The sequence below is a fragment of the Podarcis pityusensis genome (assembly GCF_964106645.2).
Source record: "Podarcis pityusensis genome assembly, chromosome: 6".
Lineage (NCBI taxonomy): Eukaryota > Metazoa > Chordata > Lepidosauria > Squamata > Lacertidae > Podarcis > Podarcis pityusensis.
The window spans coordinates 24,832,592-24,855,741 of NC_138030.1; the positions used below are offsets into that span (position 1 = coordinate 24,832,592).

The 23,150-nt window shown below is 45.3% G+C and overlaps 1 protein-coding gene across 5 annotated transcripts in view; it reads right to left on the reverse strand.

Annotated features, from left to right (window-relative positions):
- Nucleotides 1-23,150, reverse strand: part of PPP1R16B (protein phosphatase 1 regulatory subunit 16B) — a 122,404-nt gene that overhangs the window by 21,878 nt on the left and 77,376 nt on the right. The window contains exons 1-2 of one of the 5 annotated variants that reach the window (XM_081009251.1): nucleotides 13,372-13,528; nucleotides 12,850-13,063 (exon numbers count right to left, since the gene is read on the reverse strand). The exons of 1 other annotated variant lie outside the window; for it this stretch is intronic. In XM_081009251.1, coding sequence (XP_080865377.1) covers nucleotides 12,850-12,877 — 28 coding nt within the window. In that variant the 5' untranslated portion in view covers nucleotides 12,878-13,063; nucleotides 13,372-13,528. Of the gene's footprint in view, nucleotides 1-10,474; nucleotides 10,702-12,849; nucleotides 13,064-13,231; nucleotides 13,529-23,150 lie in introns of those variants that run through there. 3 more of the 5 variants (XM_081009249.1, XM_081009252.1, XM_081009250.1) reach the window with 3 other exon arrangements.

Genomic DNA, 23,150 nt, shown 5'->3' on the forward strand with positions numbered 1-23,150 from the left:
TCCTTGAGGGTTGAGGGCAAGCTGAGGGTAGCTCGAGACCCTGCACATGACTTCCCCCAAAGAATCCTGGGGGAAAGTCATGCACTTTAAATGTGCATTGAACTTGCTTGAAATGTAGGTATGGCTCTGCCCTGAGCCCTTAAAAGCATCTGCACCCAGACTACTTCTCCCAGGCTCCACCCCTTTGTAGATAACTAGTCTTAAAAGACCAACCCTTTGGTCTAGAGGTGGGCACTCGTCCCCCATTCCATAGCTTCTACCCTGTGCCCTCCTTGTTCTGCTGGGAGGAACTGGGTTCCGCAGGCTCATGGGAAGGTGCCAAACCAATGGCCTCAAGTTGCAAGAAAAGATCTTCTGACTAAACATCAGGAAGAACTTTCTGACAGTAAGAGCTGTTTGACAGTAGGACAGTCTCCTTCGAGAAGTTATGAACTCTCCTTTATTGGAGGTTTTTAAGCAGAGGTTGGTTGGATGGCTGTCTGTCATGGATGTTTTAGCTGAGATTCCTGCATTGCAGGGGGTTGAGGTCCCTTCCAACACTACAATTCCATGATTAATTGTTACGTCTATTCTCCACAAACGTCATCTAAACTAGTGGCGAGCCCCACATCCTATGGGCATGTACTGTGTGAAAGAATTCTTCCTTTTGTCTGTTCTCAATCATCAATTGCATCGGATGGCAAGGTCCAAATGGTCATAACTACAAGACAGTGAGGAGGAGGAGACATTAGTCTCTTTCTCCATTCTATTTTCCATAATGTCCTGGCAAGTCTGGGGAGAAGTAACGAGTTACACATAATTTTAGCATGGGCATGTTGCTATTTTCAAGAGCCAGCTCACCGTGCATACAAATCATTCTGATCACCCCTGGGATGCAGTTGCTCACATCAACTGTTTGGTAGTGCAGATGGGATAGGCTCCCAACACTGGTAGGATGTTGTTTGTGAGGATTAGATGCAGTGAATGATCACATGACAGTTCCCCTTATTTCACCAACCCACGGATGCCATGGTTGCTTTCTGGAATAGCTTAGTCAGCTGTAAGTAAAGATTAAGGTTTAATGGGGAATTTGTTCCTATTACACCTCCCCCCCCCAAAAAAAGGGAAAATAATTTGCTCTATTCACACTGTAGATAAAAACATGCATGACCATCCCTCTACAAACCAAGCAAGAAACTGACATATATTTCTGAAATGCAGGTTGTTAACCATATGGCTCTGTGTGAGGCATCTGATATTTTATCATTGTTCAGAACATTAACTCTCAGTTACAAATACAGTGGTGCTCAGGAGGCCCTGCAAATTTCAGAGTGTTTTCAGGCTAATGGCCGGTTTCCAGCTGATGGAGAAGATGCCATGAATGGGCCAGGCGTAGGTGGTATTGTATTCCTGCAGACTTGGCAGTGGCAGCAGGTTGGTTTTCCTGCCACACCTCATTACAATCCCCCAAGATTCTGCAACAATGTTCTGGCAACAGATCCTCAATGACTACAGCAAAGGAACTTCCAGAATGCAAAGAATTGCAAAATGTACTCCAATCTTATACTGCTTTTAGAGTTACACGCTTCCCCTAGGATACCCTGGGAGCAGGAGTTCTGTGAGGTCACAGAAAATCCTTGCCATTACAATTTTCGGGATATTTGAAAAGTCAGAGCATTGAAGCTTAGTTCTCCATTCGCACACTGGAGAGACAGGCGGAACTTAACCTGCCAGCCCCATTACTGACTTAAATAAATGGAAAGCAGGGAATGCTGTGTTTTCCCAACTCTCCGGACTCAGCTATACAGCTGCAAATAAAATGTTTTAATACAAGGTGATACTAGATAGTGATGGTGAACCTTATGGAAAATTCAATGTATTTTTTAAAACACTTTAAAAAAAGAAAAAATTTCAGAATGGTTTTTATATGTGTGTAGATTCCACTTCCATTTATTTATTCTCTCACCCACCCATGTAAGGTTGTGATCACAAGTGCTGGGAGTGAGCATAAGTTGCAGGCCCACTCTACTTTAGCAAATAGCATGCAGCAACTTCTGCTTCACTAGCCACATTCTTTTACTGTTAAATTTGACTGTTTAGTTTTGCACTTTTAACTGCTCAAAGGGTCATGCACCGTGATATATAGCTGCAGCTTGTTCTAGTACATCAGGCCTACTTCTCTTATCTGAGAGCATCCAATCATTCTTCAGGGCTGGCTCTGCTTCTGAACACAGCTTCTTTATCACAATGTATGATATACGGCCAGTCTTACCTGCTGAGCCAGGAATCCAGACACACTTCCAAAAGATTCCTCAAGGCTCAGAGAGTTCAAAGCCCAAAGAGACTACCTCATGCCTATAATGCACAGCCTTCATCATGCCAGCTACACAATATGGTATTGCTGTGCAAGGATTTGGGCCTCCAAGGTACCATCTGTTCCTTACTGAGGCCGTGTGCAAGAGGAAATTTCACACAGCTAAGATAAACTGCTAGACTGTTGCCTCATTCCAGAATCACTCTCTCTCCTCCCCCCCTCTGCATTTCTTTTTCATGAATATCTCTTGACAAAGCCTCTTTACTTTCAGATTACTGCTTAGTACTGAGGAGTTATCACTCCTAGAAAACACTCTGTTGACCTTTCAGTTACATTTCAGACCTCCATCTGTGTGCAAGCTTTCACTTTCTGCTTAGACCAGTGGTGCCCAAACTTTTTTCAAGGAGGGCCAGATTTGATGAAGTGAAGGGCCGTGAGGGCCAACCAAAGTTGTTGCGCTTTTTTTAGGATTGAAATTGTTGAGCTTTTTTTTTTTTTTTAGGGTTGGAGTTGTTGAGGGGTTTTTTTGAGGATTTTACCCCATAAACTGCCCTGCCGAAGGGGCCGGATTAGGCCCCTGAAACAGACTTTGGACATGTCTGTGGTAGAGCCTTTGGCCAACAAGGGAATCAAAGGTGTGCTAAAGGTGGGAAAGGAGATTGCAGAGGAGCTGAACTGATTATTTGCATCTATCTTCAGAGCAGAAGACTCGCGAGTAACATAAAAGTAATAACGTGAAACAGGAGAGATGCGAGCCGGGAAGGGCGACGGAAGGGCCCGGCCGGGCGGCGACTCACCTCGCAGGCAGTGCGCCATCCTTTTGGCCCAGTCGAGGCGGCGGCGGCTGCTGCTCGGCGACCTCCTCGCCCGTCTCATCGTGAGGGAAACGCAGCGTCGGTGTCGGGGCGCCTCCGGCGGAGCAAGGCCGCTGGCCTTCGCCTTCCCCTCCACCTTCCTCCTTTTCGCCGCGCCGCCTGCGCCTCCACTGCCTCCCGCTCTCGGCAGGTCCTCCCAGGCGTCGGGTGTTGGGCTCCGAGGGTGAAGGCGCCCCTCATCGGCCCCACTCCACCACGCCCATCTGCACCACGGACCCCGCCGCCGTGCTCCTGCCAGCCGCCCTGGCCGCTTTGCCTGCCTCCTCCTCGGGCTTGAAGCCCGGGTTGTCCCGGCTCCAGGCCTGCCTCGAGCAAGACGAGAGCGGCGGCGGCGGCAAGCAAGACGAAGGAGGAGGAGGAGGAGGAGAAGCGCTGACGACGACTCCACCGCTGCTGCCCAGCGGGTCCCGCAGCCGCCCCAGCTCCAGATGCTCCAGGCCGCCGGGAGGGCAAAGTCCCGTCATGGCCCCCCGACCCTGGACGAAGGCCGCCGCCGCCTCAGAAATTTTCTCTCAGGCCAGCCAAGTAATGGCGCTGGAAGGGAGCACTTTTGCTTTCTCCACCGCCCGCCTTCCAGCCCCCCATCCCCGCCCACAGCATGCCACCTCGCAGGGGGAAGCGGGCAGGCCGGGCTGGTGGCTACACGGGCCTCATGACGAGGTCTGGCGGGCCGGATTCGGCCCGCGGACCTTGTGTTTGACACCCGTGGCTTAGACGCTGGTGTTTAACAGCCACCAAAAAAGTGTAGGGGGTAGAGGAGTGCAAACTGGCCTGATCCATCCCTCCTGAACTAATGTGCAGATTGGAACAGAAATATCCCTTGGATTATAGTGGTACCTTGGTTCTCAAGCGCCTTGGTTCCTAAACTCCAAAAACCCGGAAGTAAGTGTTCCAGTTTGTGAATGTTTTTTGGAAGCCGAACGTCTGATGCGGCTGTCGGCTATTGTTTTCGGGGCGCCTGCACCAACCAGAAGCTGCGCCTTGGTTTTCGAACATTTCATAAGTCAAACAGACTTCTGGAATGGATTAAGTTTGGCGCTTTTGTTTTTCCTATTTATTTTCCTTTTTTTGTTTTTGAGGCTTTTTCGGTTAATCTGTTTTTGTGATGGTATGGATGATAATTTTTATCATCTACAATACTGTCTTATTTATTTTATAGTGCAGTACATTGATTATTGCTTTCATTTTATGGATCGAGTCTCTTTAGATAGTAAAATTCATGTGAAATTGCTGTTTTAGGGGTTTTTAAAGTCTGGAACAGGTTACTCCATTTTGCATTACTTTCTATGGGAAAGCGTGCCTTGGTTTTGGAACACTTTGGTTTTGGAATCAACATCCCGTATGGATTAAGTTTGAGAACCAAGGTACCACTGTATTCAAGCTATCCTTCAGATTTTGCACTTTTCCAAATTTTGCAATATAGTACTTAGCTGTAAATGTACAAAAACGCATTAAACATGGTGCATCATCAAGTACACAGATCATTAATCTTCAGCTGGTGAGTTAATAGGGAGTAGCCTGGGGTCTTTTGCACCAGCCCTGGTTTTCCTATCCATTTCCCTCTTTCAAAAACTTTGCATACCCATTGGCAGGACACACTGCAAAATACACTGCCATCTTAAACTGGCCAGATGTATCTATATTAGCATATGGAAATATTATGCAAATATGTGTCATCAGTATCCACCCCAAGTCCTTTAGGTTCCTAGCAATGGCCCTACTCTTACAATTAATCAAAGAATCATAGAATAGAATCATAGAATCATAGAGTTGGAAGAGACCACAAGGGCCATCGAGTCCAACCCCCTGCCAAGCAGGAAACACCATCAGAGCACTCCTGACATATGGTTGTCAAGTCTCTGCTTAAAGACCTCCAAAGAAGGAGACTCCACCACACTCCTTGGCAGCAAATTCCACTGTCAAACAGCTCTTACTGTCAGGAAGTTCTTCCTAATGTTTAGGTGGAATCTTCTTTCTTGTAGTTTGGATCCATTGCTCCGTGTCCACTTCCCTGGAGCTGCAGAAAACAACCTTTCTCCCTCCTCTATGTGACATCCTTTTATATATTTGAACATGGCTATCATATCACCCCTTAACCTCCTCTTCTCCAGGCTAAACATGCCCAGTTCCCTTAGCCATTCCTCATAAGGCATCGTTTCCAGGCCTTTGACCATTTTGGTTGCCCTCCTCTGGACACGTTCCAGTTTGTCAGTGTCCTTCTTGAACTGTGGTGCCCAGAACTGGACACAGTACTCCAGGTGAGGTCTGACCAGAGCAGAATACAGTGGCACTATTACTTCCCTTGATCTAGATGCTATACTCCTATTGATGAGGTCCAGAATTGCATTGGCGTTTTTAGCTGCCACGTCACACTGTTGGCTCATGTCAAGTTTGTGGTCAACCAAGACTCCTAGATCCTTTTCACATGTACTGCTCTCAAGCCAGGTGTCACCCATCTTGTATTTGTGCCTCTCATTTTTTTTGCCCAAGTGCAATACTTTACATTTCTCCCTGTTAAAATTCATCTTGTTTGTTTTGGCCCAGTTCTCTAATCTGTCAAGGTCGTTTTGAAGTGTGATCCTGTCCTCTGGGGTGTTAGCCACCCCTCCCAGTTTGGTGTCATCTGCAAATTTGATCAGGATGCCCCTGAGTCCATCATCCAAGTCGTTGATAAAGATGTTGAATAAGACCGGGCCCAAGACAGAACCCTGTGGCACCCCACTAGTCACTCTTCTCCAGGATGAAGAGGAACCATTGATGAGCACCCTTTGGGTTCGGTCAGTCAGCCAGTTACAAATCCACTGAGTGGTAGCATAGTCAAGACCGCATTTTACCAGCTTCTTTACAAGAATATCATGGGGCACCTTGTCAAATGCCTTGCTGAAATCAAGGTAGGCTACATCCACTGCGTTCCCTTCATCTACCAGGCTTGTAATTCTGTCAAAAAACGAGATCAGGTTAGTCTGACATGACTTATTTTTCAGAAATCCATGCTGACTATTGGTGATCACAGCATTCCTTTCTAGGTGCTCACAGACTGTTTGCTTAATGATCTGCTCTAGAATCTTCCCTGGTATTGATGTCAGACTGACTGGGCGGTAATTATTTGGGTCCTCTCTTTTCCCCTTTTTGAAAATAGGGACAACATTTGCCCTCCTCCAGTCTGCCGGGACTTCGCCTGTTCTCCAGGAATTCTCAAAGATGACTGCCAGTGGTTCTGAGATCACATCTGCCAGTTCTTTTAATACTCTTGGACGCAGTTCATCTGGCCCTGGAGACTTGAATACATCTAAACTAGCCAAGTATTCTTGTACTATCTCCTTAGTTATTCTGGGCTGTGTTTCCTTTGCTGAATCATTTGCTCCAAATTCTTCAGGTCGGGCATTGTTTTCTTTATCGGAAAAGACTGAGGCAAAGGCGGCATTGAGGAGTTCAGCCCTTTCTGTGTCCTCTGTTTGCATTTCACCATCTTCTCCTCTGAGTGACCCCACTGTTTCTTTGTTCTTCCTTTTGCTACGAACATACCCATAAAAACCTTTTTTGTTGCTTTTAACCTCTCTAGCAAGCCTGAGTTCATTCTGTGCTTTAGCTTTTCTGACTTTGTGTCTACACGTGCTGGCTATTTGTTTGAATTCCTCTTTGGTGGTTTCCCCCCTTTTCCATTTTTTGTACACATCCTTTTTTAATCTTAACTCAGTTAAAAGTTCTTTAGATAGCCACCCTGGCTTCTTTAGGCACCTTCCATGTTTCCGTCTCATTGGTATTGTCTGACCTTGTGCTTTTACTATCTCCCTCTTAACAAACTCCCAGCCATCATGAACTCCCTTTCCTTTTAGTATTACTGTCCATGGGATCTCACCCAGCACTTCCCTAAGTTTTATGAAGTCGGCTTTCTTAAAGTCAAGAAATTGAGTCCTAGTATGCTTGGCTGCTCCTTTCCGCTGTATAGTAAACTTCAGAAGAGCATGATCACTCGTGCCTAATGATCCTTCCACTTCTACCCCACTAACCACGTCATCAACATTGGTTAGGACCAGATCTAAAATGGCTGTCCCTCTTGTTGCTTCTCCCACTTTCTGGACAATGAAGTTGTCTGCAAGGCCAGTGAGGAATCTGTTTGACCTTATGCTCTTGGCTGAGTTTGACATTCAACAAATATCCGGGTAATTGAAGTCCCCCATTACTACTATCTCCCTTCCTTTTGCATGCTTGGCCATCTGTTGCAGGAAGGCATCATCTATGTCCTCCGTTTGGCTTGGGGATCTATAGTAAACTCCCACAATGAGGTCACTGTTATTCTTCTCTCCCTTAATTTTGACCCAAATGCTCTCACTTTGGCTTTGAGGTTCTAAATCTTGGATCTCTTCACAGGTATACACATCCCTGACATATAACGCCACTCCTCCTCCTTTCTTGTCTGGTCTGTTTCTCTGAAATAGATTGTATCCCTCCATTATTACATTCCAATCTTGGGACTTATCCCACCAGGTTTCAGTGATGCCTATTATGTCATATTTAGTTTGCTGTACCAAGAGCTCAAGCTCATCTTGTTTATTTCCCATGCTTTGCGCATTAGTGTACAGACATTGAAGTCCATTAATCATTCCCCCGTGTCTCTTATTTAAGGATTTTTTCCTCCCACCACTAGGTCTGCGTGCTGTTTGCTCCATTTGGTCTACGACATTTGGATGATCATCTTCATCAATTGATAGACTCCTACCTTCAGGAGCGCTGTCTCCCTCCCCCACATTAGTCAGTTTAAAGCCCTCCTGATGAGGTTTCTGAGATTTTTGGCAAAAACATTTCTCCCAACCGTTGTGAGGTGCAGCCCATTGCTTGCCAGAAGTCCATCTTCAAGAAACTGCAGTCCGTGATCTAAGAATCCAAACCGTTCCTGTTTACACCATTTGCGAAGCCAGCTGTTCACTTCCACTATTTTTCCCTCTCTCCCTGGGCCACGTCGTTCAACTGGGAGGACAGATGAGATGACAATTTGTGCATTTAATTGCTTCAATTTCCTGCCCAGAGCCTCGTAGTCTCTTTTGATCTTCTGGAGGCTATTGCTTGCAGTGTCATTGGTTCCCACATGAACCAAGAGGAAGGGGTATTTGTCAGTGGGTTTTATGATTCCTTGCAGTCGTTCAGTTACATCTTGGATCTTAGCCCCGGGGAGACAGCACACTTCCCGAGACATCTTGTCAGGCCCACAGATCACTGCTTCTGTTCCCCTCAGTAGGGAATCCCCTATCACCACTACACGCCTCCTCTTAGGTTTGGTCGGGGTTCTTCCGTGAGCTGTCTGTTCCAAGGTCGCCTGCACATTCCCTGAGGACTGACTTTGCTACTCGTCTTCATATACCTGATCGACTGTAATGAGGGAGAGATCCTCAAATGGAGTCTGCTCTTCGTCTTCCATGCTAGGGGAGAGGACCTCAAAGTGATTGTGTATTTCTAAACAATCAGAGTGAACCCTGGGCCTCCTACTTCTTTGAGTCACATTTCTCCATATATCTGGCTCCTGTGTTGGTGAACTATCCTCCTTCTCAGGGGAGTCCCCTGTCTCCTCCTTGGTGGAGACGGTGTGCTCTGTTGCTTCCAAGAAGAGCTCCAGCTCTCTAATTCTTTGGAGCGTAGCTACACGTTCCTCCAGTTGCTGGACTTTGTCTTTTAAGAGGGCAATCAACATGCAATTGCTGCAGGTAAAGCTGCTTGCAACCTTTGGCAAGATGGCAAACATTGCGCAGGAACCGCAGGCGTCTGCAGCTGTTCCCTCCCCCTCCATCTTGAGAACGTGTCGTTGGGGTGGCTACAGCGGTCCTCCATCATAAAAAGCGTGAAGACAGGACAAATAACTCCCCCCACAAAAAAACCTAGGTCTCCCCCAACAAACGTTTGAGACTAGCTCCCCTAAATCTAAAAGATGGATCAAACTGCGCGCGCCGCTAGGCACGCGCCGCTACCCTGCAAGCTCTGATAAGCTCCTCCCACAGCTAATCACCTGCCTCAACAGAAACCCTGCCCCCTCTGACCTTTGCACAGGGAGAACAGCTAATCAGCCACAAAGAAACACACACACACACACACACAAGAAAACCCTTTTTGCTCCTTCTTCAACTGCTGCCCTGCAAGCTCTGATAAGCTCCTCCCACAGCTAATCACCTGCCTCAACAGAAACCCTGCCCCCTCTGACCTTTGCACAGGGAGAACAGCTAATCAGCCACAAAGAAACACACACACACACACACAAGAAAACCCTTTTTGCTCCTTCTTCAACTGCTGCCCTGCAAGCTCTGATAAGCTCCTCCCACAGCTAATCACCTGCCTCAACAGAAACCCTGCCCCCTCTGACCTTTGCACAGGGAGAACAGCTAATCAGCCACAAAGAAACACACACACACACACACACACACACACACACACAAGAAAACCCTTTTTGCTCCTTCTTCAACTGCTGCCCTGCAAGCTCAACTTAATCAACTTAAGATATATTTAATTGGATGGCAACTGCATTTCAAAATAGTCATAGACCGTGTAACTTGTAAAAGAGGCAAGTGTGCACACACACATTATTTTTTAGTGCACCTATAAGGTCTGATAATAACCTAATGTTTTGGGAGCCAGCAGCTAATTTGCCTTGCTGAACTTTCAACAACCTTTTTGCTTTACAGCATTCTTTCTGTCCTCGGTCTCCTTTGAAAGATCTTTGGTACCCTGTTGTTAAGGCTGCCCACACAAAAAACTATTTTCTAGACCATCTCTTTCCCACCTCCCATGCTCAAAGTCACAGTCAAATTGCAACCGACTCCACTGTTATTAAGTAAAATATATTCCCACACCTCCTGCAGTAAGCTTTGTGTTTTCTGTCTCTTGTATAACTGTTCAAAAAAAAAATCAAATCACACAAACAACGGAAACTGACTCACTGGTTCAGTGCAGAAGGAACAATGAGACTGATTGCAAAACAAGTAATATCAAGTTTACAAAAGAAACAGGCTCTGGACTTTTTCACGCCTTGCACTGCATAACTCCACACTGCACATGGCACCAATTAATTTGTGAACACAGCGAACCAAAAGTCACTTGTAATTTACATACGTTTGGCAAGTACATGTCAGAGACTGTCACATTTAGAGATAGTGTAGTCTGGGGGCGAATTGAATAATCTTTGGACCAGGAAGCCCTCCAGTTCAAACATCACCTATGCTATATATTCCCTAGGGCTGAAGGCAGATTAGTAACAGCAATACCCCACTCCACTTCCCCGAGCAGCTCATACAGTCCTTAGGTTTGAGGAGGCCACACTCACTTTTGAGTATTTGTGGCCCTCTGGATGTTGTTAGACTACAGTGTCCATCCTTTCTCACCATCTGCCATTATGGCTTTGGCTCATGGGAGTTGGAGTCCCATACCAGTCACTAGGGGACAACAGCAAGGGAGGGCTATTGCCTCCATGTCTTGCTTGCAGGGCTTTCAATGAGTATCTTATTGGCACTGTGGGGAACAGGATGCTGGATTCAATGAGCTCTGCGCTCTGATCCAACAGGATTCTTCTTGTGTAACTATCAGAAGCAGAATACATTATGCAAAATAGAGAACCATGGGTGAAAGTGTGCTCATTCTGCAGAATGTGTGCAAGTCACAGAATCCAACTTTTCCTGGTGTTGAATCTGTGTTAACTTAGTACTGAATTTTAAGGAAGGAAAGTTGCTGCAGGTGCCGTAAGTTTGGTTATCATATTCCTTCCACCTGTCACAGACACCAAGGTTATCAAGTTCCATATCAGAATATGCGATAAAATACGCTACCTGGTGCCTGCGCCAGGAAAAAAATTCATCGAACCGATCACCAAGCTTCAATTTATCCAGGGAGATTGGTGATAGATGCAAACATAAGGGTTGCAATTTCACTGAGCAAGTGACATTGGGACTTTTTTTTAACCCTTCTTTTATATGCTGTTTTCACAAATTAATCCTCCCCCAGGTGCTATTTATTTTGGAGGGGGAAATTAAGGCATGATACAGGTGCCTGTATGTTCCCACCCCTCACCCCACAGAACAAATAGTTTCCATAAAGGAGGTTTAGATCAGGGGGAAAGAGCCAGAGGAAAGAATCCAAGCCACTTCCCCATTCAGACCAGCAATATCCCATAGTTATATTTAGTAAAAATAATCTTAGATATAAGAGATCAATCCCAGATCTGCCAGCCTAATGTGTAGCCAGAACTTTGGCCTTACTCAGGGCTGGCCAAGATGCTGCTCCTGCCCTGATGCCTATGCCCCCTACAGATCTGGGGTCCCACCTTGCCCCCTCCCTGCCTCCACTGTGGTGCCCCCACTGCTGCCAGCCCTGTCACCACAACTGTCTCCTCAACCTGAGGCTGCACCCACGCTGCCTCCACAATGCAGCAGCATGGGCACAGTCGCAGCAGTGAGGGCAAGGGGAGGGGATTAGTTTGGCTTCCTGAGACAAATGGCTTCACCTCGCCACATGCACGGGCTGCCCCAGGTCTTACTTGTCTTAGCAGGTACAAAGACAAGAATCATTATATCACAATCTCCCCCGGTCTTGTAGCCTCCATGTGTTTTGGACTATAATCCACATCAAAATCAGACAGCCTGGCCAATGGCCAGGGATGATGGGAACTGTAGTGCAAAGTATCTAGGGCATACCATGCTGAAAGAATATGTTTTAATGGATCAGAATTAATATAGCTGAAGCTGTTTCTATTCAGTTTCCTTTCATAGATATATCTTTTTACATATATAAGAAAAACACCCTTAGCTTTAATCTTTGCTCTGGCACCCAAAACAATGTCTCTGCTTGAGGGCAAGTTCTCTTTGAAACTATAATAAACTGTGTATTTGTGGAATTGCAAAGTGAAGAATTATTTCCAATATGATTCCCAGCAGTTGTTTTATTCTGGAGACTTGAGATGCAAAACTGCGTGAAAACATATATTCTGATGAGCCTGGAAAGCTCTTTATCTCAGCAGTACAGTCAAGCCCATTTAAACAAATGCTTCTTCTAAGAAACCTATTTGGGAAGAGAATGTAAACATTTAAATTAACTCTGAGGCAACAACAGCCTGGTGAGCGAATCTCAGAAAACTGAAAGACAAATACACCAAAAATTGAACCTACCAAAACTGGGAAAGCTAATGGAATTTTTTAAAATCATTATTAAGTTGATAATGTATTCATATTTGAAACTTAGATACCATCTGCACATTTGCAGAAGATTTTGCTAAGGAAAGCTATTCCTAAGGTTTAATTTTATATCCATTCACTCAACATTTTATGGCATGGTAATTTGTGGTGACTGGCTGACCATATCCGGTAACATAAGATGAAAACAAAACTTATGGGGTGGGCCAATAATCTACCTTGCACCCAGATCCTACACATATGCTTCACTGGATGTGATGTCATGGTTTATAATGTTGAGCTGGTAGGTACAGCCAAACACAAAACCACAACAATTCCATGGTTAATGAATATACGGAGGATGGAAATGGAAGCACAAGCTTCAAGTATGCAACAGCAAGTTGTGATTGCAAAGGGGCTGGACTAGATGACTCTGGGGGTCCCTTCCAACTCTACAAGTCTATGATTCTATGACTACCACCCTTGACCTCCACACATTCATTTAAAGGTCAAAACAGACCGCCCCGCCCCCATATACCTGTAGGTAAGTAGGGCTCTCGGTACATGATTGGAGACTTTGATTTTTCAGGGTTCCTGATCACAAGGAGAAAGCTTTATATGCATACACCTGTACATGTGGAGACTCTGTTCCCATTTTCAAATGTAGCTGTGGATGTCAGTGGCAGAGGTAATCCATGCAAATTCACTGTGCCTTGCCACACATCCATAATACATGAATATGGCCTTAGTTGCTGTCAAAGGAAAATTTGACTATGGCAGAGACAAAATGCACATTCATGGGCAGCAAAATGATGAAGGGGCATTTCAACCATTTTTAGGTGGGGGGACATGGGCAGTTCAGAACATGCCTAGGTTATCCAGCCTATGTTCCTTCTACATGGCAGCCATTTCCACCCTACCTCAGGATGCTCCACTGAACCATGCTACATAAGAAGAGAACACTGGTCACAATCAGTGGCGGAGGAAGGGGGTGCGGTAGGGGTGGTCCACCCCAGGTGTCACCACTGAGGGGGGTGACAAAAGGCCAGGCAGCACTCACCGCGGGCCCTGAAGGCACCCGAGTCACATGTCTCTCCTGGGAGTGACACAGTGGCTTGGGCACCCACAGGCTCCTGTGCTGCCCCAAACGATCCACCTGCCACCCCCCAAAAAACTGTAGGGCAGCTGAGTGGGAGGAGGCAGGCAGACTTCTCAGAGGCCCCTCAGAGCATCCTGCCCCAGCTGGCCCCGCCCCTAGTCGCAGGGCCCAGGCGCCCGATTGGCTTGCTCTGCTGCTGGTCACAATGGCATTACGCAAGGAACAAAATGGTGACTAGCAGCTGCCTGGAAGAGCAGAAAATAGCTAGGAGCCCTGCTTTTGTTGCTGCAAGAATGCAAGAAGAGGTAGCAGCAGCAGGCAAAAGGGCATTTTACCCCGTTCCATTCTTCCAAGCTCATTTGAACTTTTGGCCTAGCTTTCGTCTTCACTGAGCACTTCATCAACTCTAAGATGCAAGTCATTAAACAAGACAATAACTTCATACAAAAACTTGGCTTTTCTCCAAGAAGTGCTTTTAGAATTACTTCTATGGAGAAACACACCTGGAAAACATCATGCCAGGAAAAAAAATATAGGCAAGAAAGATCCGTGAAGCTTTCCTGCTCACTGGACATTCCTGCACTTCTCACTTAAATTTTCCATTCCAGGGTAAATCTTTTGCAGTGATTGCATCGCCCCCAGGCCCCAAAATATGATATTTGGGTTGCTCCAAATGATATTGCAAATAGTAAACTGCCCATACGTCATACGGATCCCTAATAAGCAATGCTCCCCCCCCCCACAGAAAAGCAAGAGACTGAAAAATGTGTACTTCTGTCTTAAAGGTTTTCTGCTTCTACAATCATCATCACAACCATGACTTTATTTGCATGCCGCCTTGCCGCAAAAAAAATTATGCTCAAAGCAACTTAGAAAAATACGCCAAAAAATATCAACCATTTCAAGAATAATTTCATAACAGCAGCAATAAAACAGCAACATCCAGCAAATTTAACAGCAAATGAAAAATAAAAAAAATCAATGTCATACACAGTAGTATTAAACCTCCGGGCAGTAGCAAAAACAAGGGAGTCTGAACAGTTTCACCTTGGTCCTCGATGTTCTGGCCACTGCTGGTATGTTTGCTTCAAATTAACCTAGAATCAAGCTCATCAGATCAGATGTCTAGGCTTCAGTTTCCCCAAAGGAACACGGCTCCTTTGGGCATCACCTTCAGGCAGCAGCTCACCCTGTGATGTTACTCACAGTCCCTTTCCTTCAGCAGCTTCTTATAAGGCTTCAAAAGGTGGGGGAAGGGGGTAGCTGGAAACATTCTTCCCATGATGTTACTCAGGCAAGCATGATTGGCATGAGAGTGCTGGAAGGTGAGGGTCTCGCCCAAACCTCAAATGGTGCATGTTAATATGTCAACAGGGTTAAAAGTTTTATGATTCAAGGAGTCTACAGTGATCCCTTCTGTCATCTCCATACTGACCCATAAAGGCCCACTTGCCACCGCCTTTCAACACAAGGACCAAGTATTATGTTTATTTGGCAGAGAGGGTGAGTCACAGTGAGCCAGCTTCGTGCAAGGGAGCAGGCATGCAAGTAATGCTGTATTTATTTGACGCAGTACACTGTGGACCCCAGAAGTTCACTGTCCAGACTGCAAGCGCAGGTGTGGTTGTCATGTGGGTAAAATGTGACCTCGTTCTTTGCTGGCAAAGGCAAAAAGGTTGGCGTGCCAACATATTTCAAGATGCTACCAGCGGGTTTCTGGCAGGAGCCTCAGCATATTTCCTTGACAAAATCATGGTGCTTACTTTGAGGGATCTGTAGTCCTTCTGTGTAACAACAGAACAGAACCAGTGAACTCTGTAAAATCAATGAAGCCGGATTTCAAAGTAAGTCATAATCCCTGGGGAATATTCCTCCAATACATGTAGCTCTCAAGCAGCGCACTGTGTGTGCGCCATCTATACCAGGAAGGGCGCTGGGAGCGGGGATTTCAGAGATGCAAATATGTCTGGTCCTGCAGACTGAGGTTAGGAGATGAAAGGTGAGTATCAATGATAACCAAAGAGGACAACTCTTAGCTAAGCTCAGGGAAAGTGCTTTGAACTGATAAGCTGCAATGGTTAGAAGGCATGCAAATGTGTATCAATGCAAGTGCTACAAAAGTCCACCTTGAACTGTGCTGCTACCAAGATGGAAACCCTTATATTCCCTGCCTGATCACTGATTGAGGTCAAACAGGCCCCCTCCTTACTGAATGTCCGGCATCTACCGAATACTTAAAAAAATAAAATAAAAAATCAGCAGACATTTTAGCTGAAATCTGATTTTATAGTTTTAATTGTTTTTGATTTTCACTGTACTATCTTCCTTGTACGCCACTTAGAGACCATTGCAATTAAGCATTATAGTAATTATCTAAATAATAATAATGATAATGACATTACATTCTTCATAAAGTGAAATACGCTGTAAATAGAACGACTGAGGTAGAGCATGTGACTCTTAATCTCAAGGTCGCGGGTTCAAGCCCCAAGTTGGACAAAAGATTCCTGCATTGCAATCAGATGATCCTTGTGGTCCCATCCATTCTATGATTCTCCTTGACCACTGCAGGAAAAGAGATGCTGAACTAGTGGGTTCTTTTGACATTCCTAATTATAAATTGTTTCATAGTGAGAAAAATGATGGAAGTATAGGCAGTTCAATACAATACCTAACTCTATAATCCCACAAGTTGGTGTTTGTCTACATTTAGTTCATGCATCAAAGGTTCAGTCTGAAAACATGAAGAACAAAATGAATTATTTCCTTTCTTCCTTTATTTAACGAAAATGCATATTGAAAGCATCGCTATGGCAGGCCTGAGGGAATTACGGTGCATGCTTTGCCAGCCAACTTGGCATGTTCCAGTCAAAATCAAGTATTTATTGGTAGTTACCTGCATAGCAACAGTTACTTGCATTGATAGGAAAAAAGCAAAAATACAGATTCTCAATGCTGACCTTTACAACTATAATTTCCTAACCACTACTCATGTTCTCTAGAATTTTATTTTTTAATAGTAAGAAAATCTGAGCACTTCTCTTCCTCTCTCCGTCTTCAAACAAAGGATACATAAAGTACGTGCATATCAAAGTTCTGATGCATAGGAAATTTATCCTTCAATAGCAGTTAGAGCAGAGGTGAGCAAACCTCTGGCCCTCCAGATGTTTGTTGAACTCCATCAGCCCCAGTCAGCATAGCCAAGGGTTTAACCAGGGTTGAGGAACCTGCAGTTCTCCAACTCACAACAGCCATGGAGGGGGGATGGTTAGGAATGATGGAAATTTTGTTCCCTTATCCCTGTGTTAAAACCAATTCAAATATATTGCTAATGTATGAAGTTTGGTCTATTTTGATATATGTGGAACCTCAAACAGGATAAAGGGGTCTGCATGCTTAACTCTCATGTCAAAATAAAAGAAACAGTGTTTTCTGCTAGTCAAATCTCTAGCCGTATGTGAAGATAACCGTCAGGCAAAAACCCACACCTGCTCACCTTTTCCACAACAGGGCTGTTTCTGCCCCTGCAATCATGGAAGGAAAATAGTCTGCTCTCAGGTAAGCAAAGGCCTTGAACCTGCATCCCCCCACAATCCAAATGTATAAGCACTCCAGCTGTGTAAATACAAAATCTAAATTAAAGAACTACACCAGATGCAGTCTACTAGGCCTGAAATTCAAAAGGGAGCGGGGAGCTATAGTGATCATAATTAGCAAAGCAACCGAAGAATTCCCCGTCTAGCTGTCTGCAACATGATCTCCTGTGCAGCCTGACACCATGTTAACAGTCAGGCTGTGCTTAAGGCAGCTGCTGCACAGCTCCCCTGAGAGCAGGAAGAAACACCCTTTGGAATCAACAGAAAAGACAGGAACCCTCAGCCAGTGCTTTTTCACACCTCGGGCTTAAATTGGGGTTGGAAAGCCTTCCACTTTAAAATGGCTCCCTTTCTACCCCACATCAATGTTCCTATGTGGTGCATGCACACATGAAAAGGACCATCAGAGGCACTCTCATGCTGTATCTTGTGTGAGAGTTACCTCAGCCTGTCTTAAACAATAATTGCAGATGTACTTTACGGAAGGGAGGTAAGGTAAAAGGTAAATGACCCCTGGACGATTAAGTCCAGTCAAAGGAAACTGTGGGGTGCGGCACTCATCTCGCTTTCAGGCCGAGGGAGCCGGCGTTTGTCCACAGATAGCTTTCCGGGTCATGTGGCCAGCATGACTAAGTCACTTCTGGTGCAATGGAACACCGTGACATAAACCAGAGTGCACGGAAATGATATTCATCTTCCCACCACAGCAGTACCTATTTATCTACTTGCACTCGCATGCTTTCGAACTACTAGGTTGGCAGAAGCTGGGACAGAGCAATGGGAGCTCACCCTGTTGTGCGGATTTGAGCTGCCGACCTTCTGATCTTACAATATGAAAGGGGAAAAGTCAACTGATGTTTTTCATCTGTCCAGGGGTGGATCCAGATACAGAATAAAAATGCTGTAAATAAGTCAGAAATTAAATTGTTGCAACAAAGGGGGAGGGAAAACCTATGTAAAAATCCATATAAATACCTTTATTGCTCTCTGGCACCATCTGGTGTTGCATGTTTATAAGACATTCAAAACATATTATTGTGATGAACGTTGCTGAGTCCCAATGAGAAACAGAAACTGGAGGGCAATCAGATGACATGGGCTTCTCCTAATGATTAGTTGAAACCCCTTTCTTCCAATTTAAACCCATTGGTTCAGGCCCTGCCCTCCAGATCAACAGAAAACAAGCTTGTGCCATGATCTGCATGACATCCCTCCCCATGCCTGGAGTAAAGGTAAAGGTAAAGGGACCCCTGACCATTAGGTCCAGTCGTGACCGACTCTGGGGTTGCGGCGCTCATCTCGCTTTATTGGTCGAGGCAGCCAGCGTTTGTCCGCAGACAGCTTCCGGGTCATGTGGCCAGCATGACCAAGCTGCTTCTGGCAAACCACAGCAGCGCACGGAAACGCCGTCTACCTTCCCGCTGGAGCGGTACCTATTTATCTACTTGCACTTTGATGTGCTTTTGAACTGCTAGGTTGGCAGGAGCAGGGACCGAGCAACGGGAGCGCACCCCGTCACGGGGATTCGAACCGCCGACCTTCAGATCGGCAAGTCCTAGGCTCTGTGGTTTAACCCACAGCGCCACCCGTGTCCTCCATGCCTGGAGAGGACTGCCATTTTGCCTCATAATCATATCTTCTCCCTCAGGGCTAACCGTACCTAACTAATTTAACTTTACCTCACAGGTCTCTAGGCCTGTCACCACACCTTTGTCACTTGACTAGACAGATCCCAGTTAGATGGCACCAACTTGGATGGCTTCCAAAGAGGATTAGGCAAATTCGTGGAGGGAAAGAGCCATTGTGGCTAGTAGCCCTCTGCGGCCATATTCTACCTCTTGTGTTGCTGGGCATCACAAGCAGGGCAAGGGCTATCGTGCTCATGTCCTGTTTATGGTCATCCCACAGGGATCTGTTTGACCATTGTGAGATTAGGGTGCTGGACTCTACGGGTTTGGGGCTTGATCCAGCAGGAGCTTTTGTTGCTGGACCCAATATTTCAGCTGAGCTATACAGTGAAAGCTAGACCCCAAGAGTGAGTATAGCGTAATGGATAGGAGGCTGAGCTGTGAACCAGGAAGTCTCTTCCCAGTCACGACCTAGCTAGGTGGCCTTAGGCGATTCTCTGTCAGCTTCAGCTTACAGCCCCCTGCAACGTGAGCATAATAACAGTGGGGCTGCTGGAAGGACTACAACCAAATGATTTACGTGAAGGGCTTTGAACTCCCCAAAGCGCTAAGTGCTGCCATCATTATTGAAGTACTGGCACCTACTATGCTGACAACACAGAGCTCCCATTTCCCCCTGGAGACTTGCCAAAGTATGAGCAAGTTCCCACACTTTGACGCTAAAATGCCTTGAAGCTGTGAATGTTGCTAATGCAGGACAGAAACAGAAAGGAATCTCATGTACATTATGTGCAATTTAGGCCTCGAGCAGAATTCACAATACGAGAAATGTCAAAAAAGAACCACTTACTAAATCACCTCTGAACTGTGAACTCACAATTCTGGAGGAGCTTTCGCAGCTAGGGTAATATAAGTAATTATTTAGTATGGGGTATAATTTAGCTGTGCATATACTAGTCCCTAGGAGATATGGTTAGGGTGTCATACTAGGTCCAGAGAGACACATATTAAAATCCCTACGCAGTCATGAATCACTGGGTCTCACTGGCTCACAGTTACTCTCAGCCTAGCCTCCCTCACAAGGTTATTGTGAGGATAAAATGAAGAGGGAGAATCATGAACACCGAATTGGCCACCTTGTAGGAAAGGAAGGGTATAAACACAATTAATAACCGGCATATACACTATTCTGTTCATTTTACAGCATTTGAACATACTTTAGAGCAAGAGACTCTTAATCTCAGGGTTGTGGGACTAGAAGTTTCTTGTGGTCCCTTCCAACTCTACAATTCTCGGTCTATCTCATCCTTCCTTCAAAGTGCTCAAGACAAGTTTAGATGAGGCTCCCACTGCCCTCCTAGTAAGGTTCACGACTGAGGCCTACTCCCTGCTTCAGTTTAACAATGCCTGCAAATCAAATGCTCCCAGATCATATATGTTACCTGGGCCAAACTATTGGAAGAGGCAGGTAAGAAGGTTCCAGGGACTTAAGAGATCCACAAGTCCAAAAAAGGCAAGGCAAAGGGGAAATGCCCACTATCTACCACAGAGCGCCCATTCTTGCAGCAAGAAGATAACCTAGTTCCATGCTCAGGTGTTAAGTCTGACTGTGTTCAGTGCGGCTTGTAAGGATGAAGGCAATTGCAACCAGAACACACTTCTGCTACTCAAAACAATTTGTTTTGCTCCAAACGCTCAGTTATTAGAAAGCAAGGGACCCATTGCATTTAATTTAGCAACTGAACTATGTTCATTAACCTCTCATTAGCTTGCCAAGATTAATAACACATGGTGGATTTAATCCCATGCATTTTGCTGTTGCTAATAAGTCCACCCCAGTTCTTCGTGACAGGAGGGAATAAGCTGGCATTTAAAAAGTGACCCCAGAGAAGGGACAAAGGTGGGACACCCCAAGGCTGGCTGTAGGGTATTACTTAATCCCACAGCGCAGTGTTTTGTCTTCAAAATTTACAGCATAAACCAAACTGCTCCAGAAGCCAAAGTTGATCTCAGTAAGTTCATTAAAGTTAATTAATGCTTAAGTGGCTGCCTATACTGCTCCACGGAAGAGAGAGATAATTATATGCTACAGACGTAGATCACACCAACTTTCCGGGGGAGCCATGAGTCACTTCTAATTAGGAGGCAAGGGCTTAGATTTATGTGGCAAAGTTGCGAGCTTTTTTATTTTATTTTTTAAAAAGACCTAATTATTGCAATTTAGAGACAGCCTACATTTCTGGTTCTGCAGACTTTTGAACCACAACTTTGCCGGCGAGACCAACTGCGTAACAGAAGTTTGGATCTAGCCAAACTGAGGAGACAGTTTATTTTTAACAGTGGCATATGAACAGCTCCTCGACTCCGCACAATCATGTCCAAGGGATGTCAAGAGGTTTTAGCAACGGAAAGTGGCAACACATCACTCCTTTACTGTGAAATATTGGATAAAATGCCAAAATCTATTCAATGCTATTTTAAGCACTAACTGATAAGCACAGTGAAAAGAGTAGGATGACTTCCTACACCTGGAAAAAGAAGAAAAAATGTATCACCAAAATACAGGACAAAAGGGGGCACATATCTGCATACAAAAATTGCTATGCATATATGCAATCTGCAAAATAATTACTATAATTCCAATAAAAATGCAATAAATCCCACCATACCGGGGAAGACTGAACAGGTGGGCACACACAGTCTGCTGTCCAGGTGTGAAATGTTGATGGGCAACTTCAAGGCCCCTGTGTTTCTTCTTCTTTAACCTGGACAGCCCTTTAAATAGAGTGCTAAGTCTTCATAATACAGTAGTTGAGTAACAAATGTAACTTTCTATATGGAAAAAAGAATAAAATATTATTATAAAGTAGGGCACATGGTCACCCTAGCATCTATGAATCATTAGTGGAAGAGGATGACTGAGAGTTTCATAACATTCTGTTCCTGGGTTCAATAAAGGAATCAAAGCTTACAAGCTGTGGGAGAGAAGTCATTGCTTCTTTGACCAGGATACTTTGCTGCACCCTATGAGGCCAGATTCAAAGTGGTGGTTTTGACCTTCAAGGTCTTAAAAGTGCTCCAAGATGGAGTGATCTGCAGGATACCCCTGTCCAAACAAGGATGGGAAACTGGTGGCACTGCAAGTATTGTTGGACTGAACAGTGCTATTTTTCTAGATAAAGAGGTGCAGGAACTCATCATGAACCCCTCCCTTGTTCTCTTAGGAGGGCAATGGTGCCTACCTGAGAGGTGCCAGAACTGAGCTCTGGCGAGTTCTGGCTGAAAAAAAAGCCCTGGGACTACACCTCCCATCGTCCCTGACCACTAACCATGATGACTTGAACTGATGGGAACTAGAATCCAACAACATCTGGATGATCTTGACTTAGATCAGGCATGGCCAAACTTGGCCCTCCAGCTGTTTTGGGACTACAATTCCCATCATCCCTGACCACTAGTCCTGTTAGCTAGGGATGATGGGAGTTGTTGTCCCAAAACAGCTGAAGGGCCATGTTTGGCCATGCCTGACTTAGATCAACACCTGAATCAAACACAGAAGCCTCTCTGGTATGCTCTAAACTGATGACTGATTCCACAGAGCAAGGCTGATCAAGAGTTGCAGGACCAGGGATAGCTCCAAGTGAGCAACTTTCTCCAACTAAAGTTGCCAATAGACTGAGCCTTTTCAAGTCTCTGCCCTTAGATTACATCTCCCAAACTCCACCCCATTCTGGATCATCTCAGATGCTTAAAGGGCTAGCACTCTGGCCTGAAGATGGGCACCCTTTCCATGGCCTCCTGACCACTGAGGTACTGTGAGAGGCATTAGGTTCTTTGGAGGAAGGCACTCCCTTAAAGTCCAGCCTCTGGCCCTACAGGCCTGGGCAGGATGGGAGGTTGTTCTGGGTCCATCAATCTCAGGTGCAATGGTTTTCCAGTCTCCAGTAGCAGGTTAAGACCTTTGCCTGGCTCCCCATCTGGAGACTGCAGCCTCCAGATTTGAGTCTTAATTGCTGCTTGTCTCTATTCCAGCACTCAACACTTGTAATGCAAAACCAGACACTTTGGAAGCAATAGTACCTCTTCCACCTCTGCTGGTTTGAATTACTTTTGGGACCCTGAGTAGAACCTGAAAGAGAGAAAATTCACACACACAAACACACACACCGCAATAGCCATGAAGGAAGAGATAAATATAGCAGGATGCCAAGGTAATGGCTGCTGAACTCCATTATCACTCTAGAATTAGAGCAGTAAGTCACAGCAGTTGCTACTTTCACGACATTAACTGGAAATGAAACCAAGGCAAAGAAATGTTTGCATTCTAAGGGCAAAATCCGCATCAGATTGAGGTCAACGGGAACTTCTCCCATCCATATGGATGAAAAGTGGTTTACAGACATTAACAATTAAAACCAAACTCTCCCTTTCTCATACCATCTTGGAGTCAATTTACAGGTTTAGTAATCCTGCAGAAACAATCCCTGAACTCTCTTCAGTCTCCCTTGGACATGTA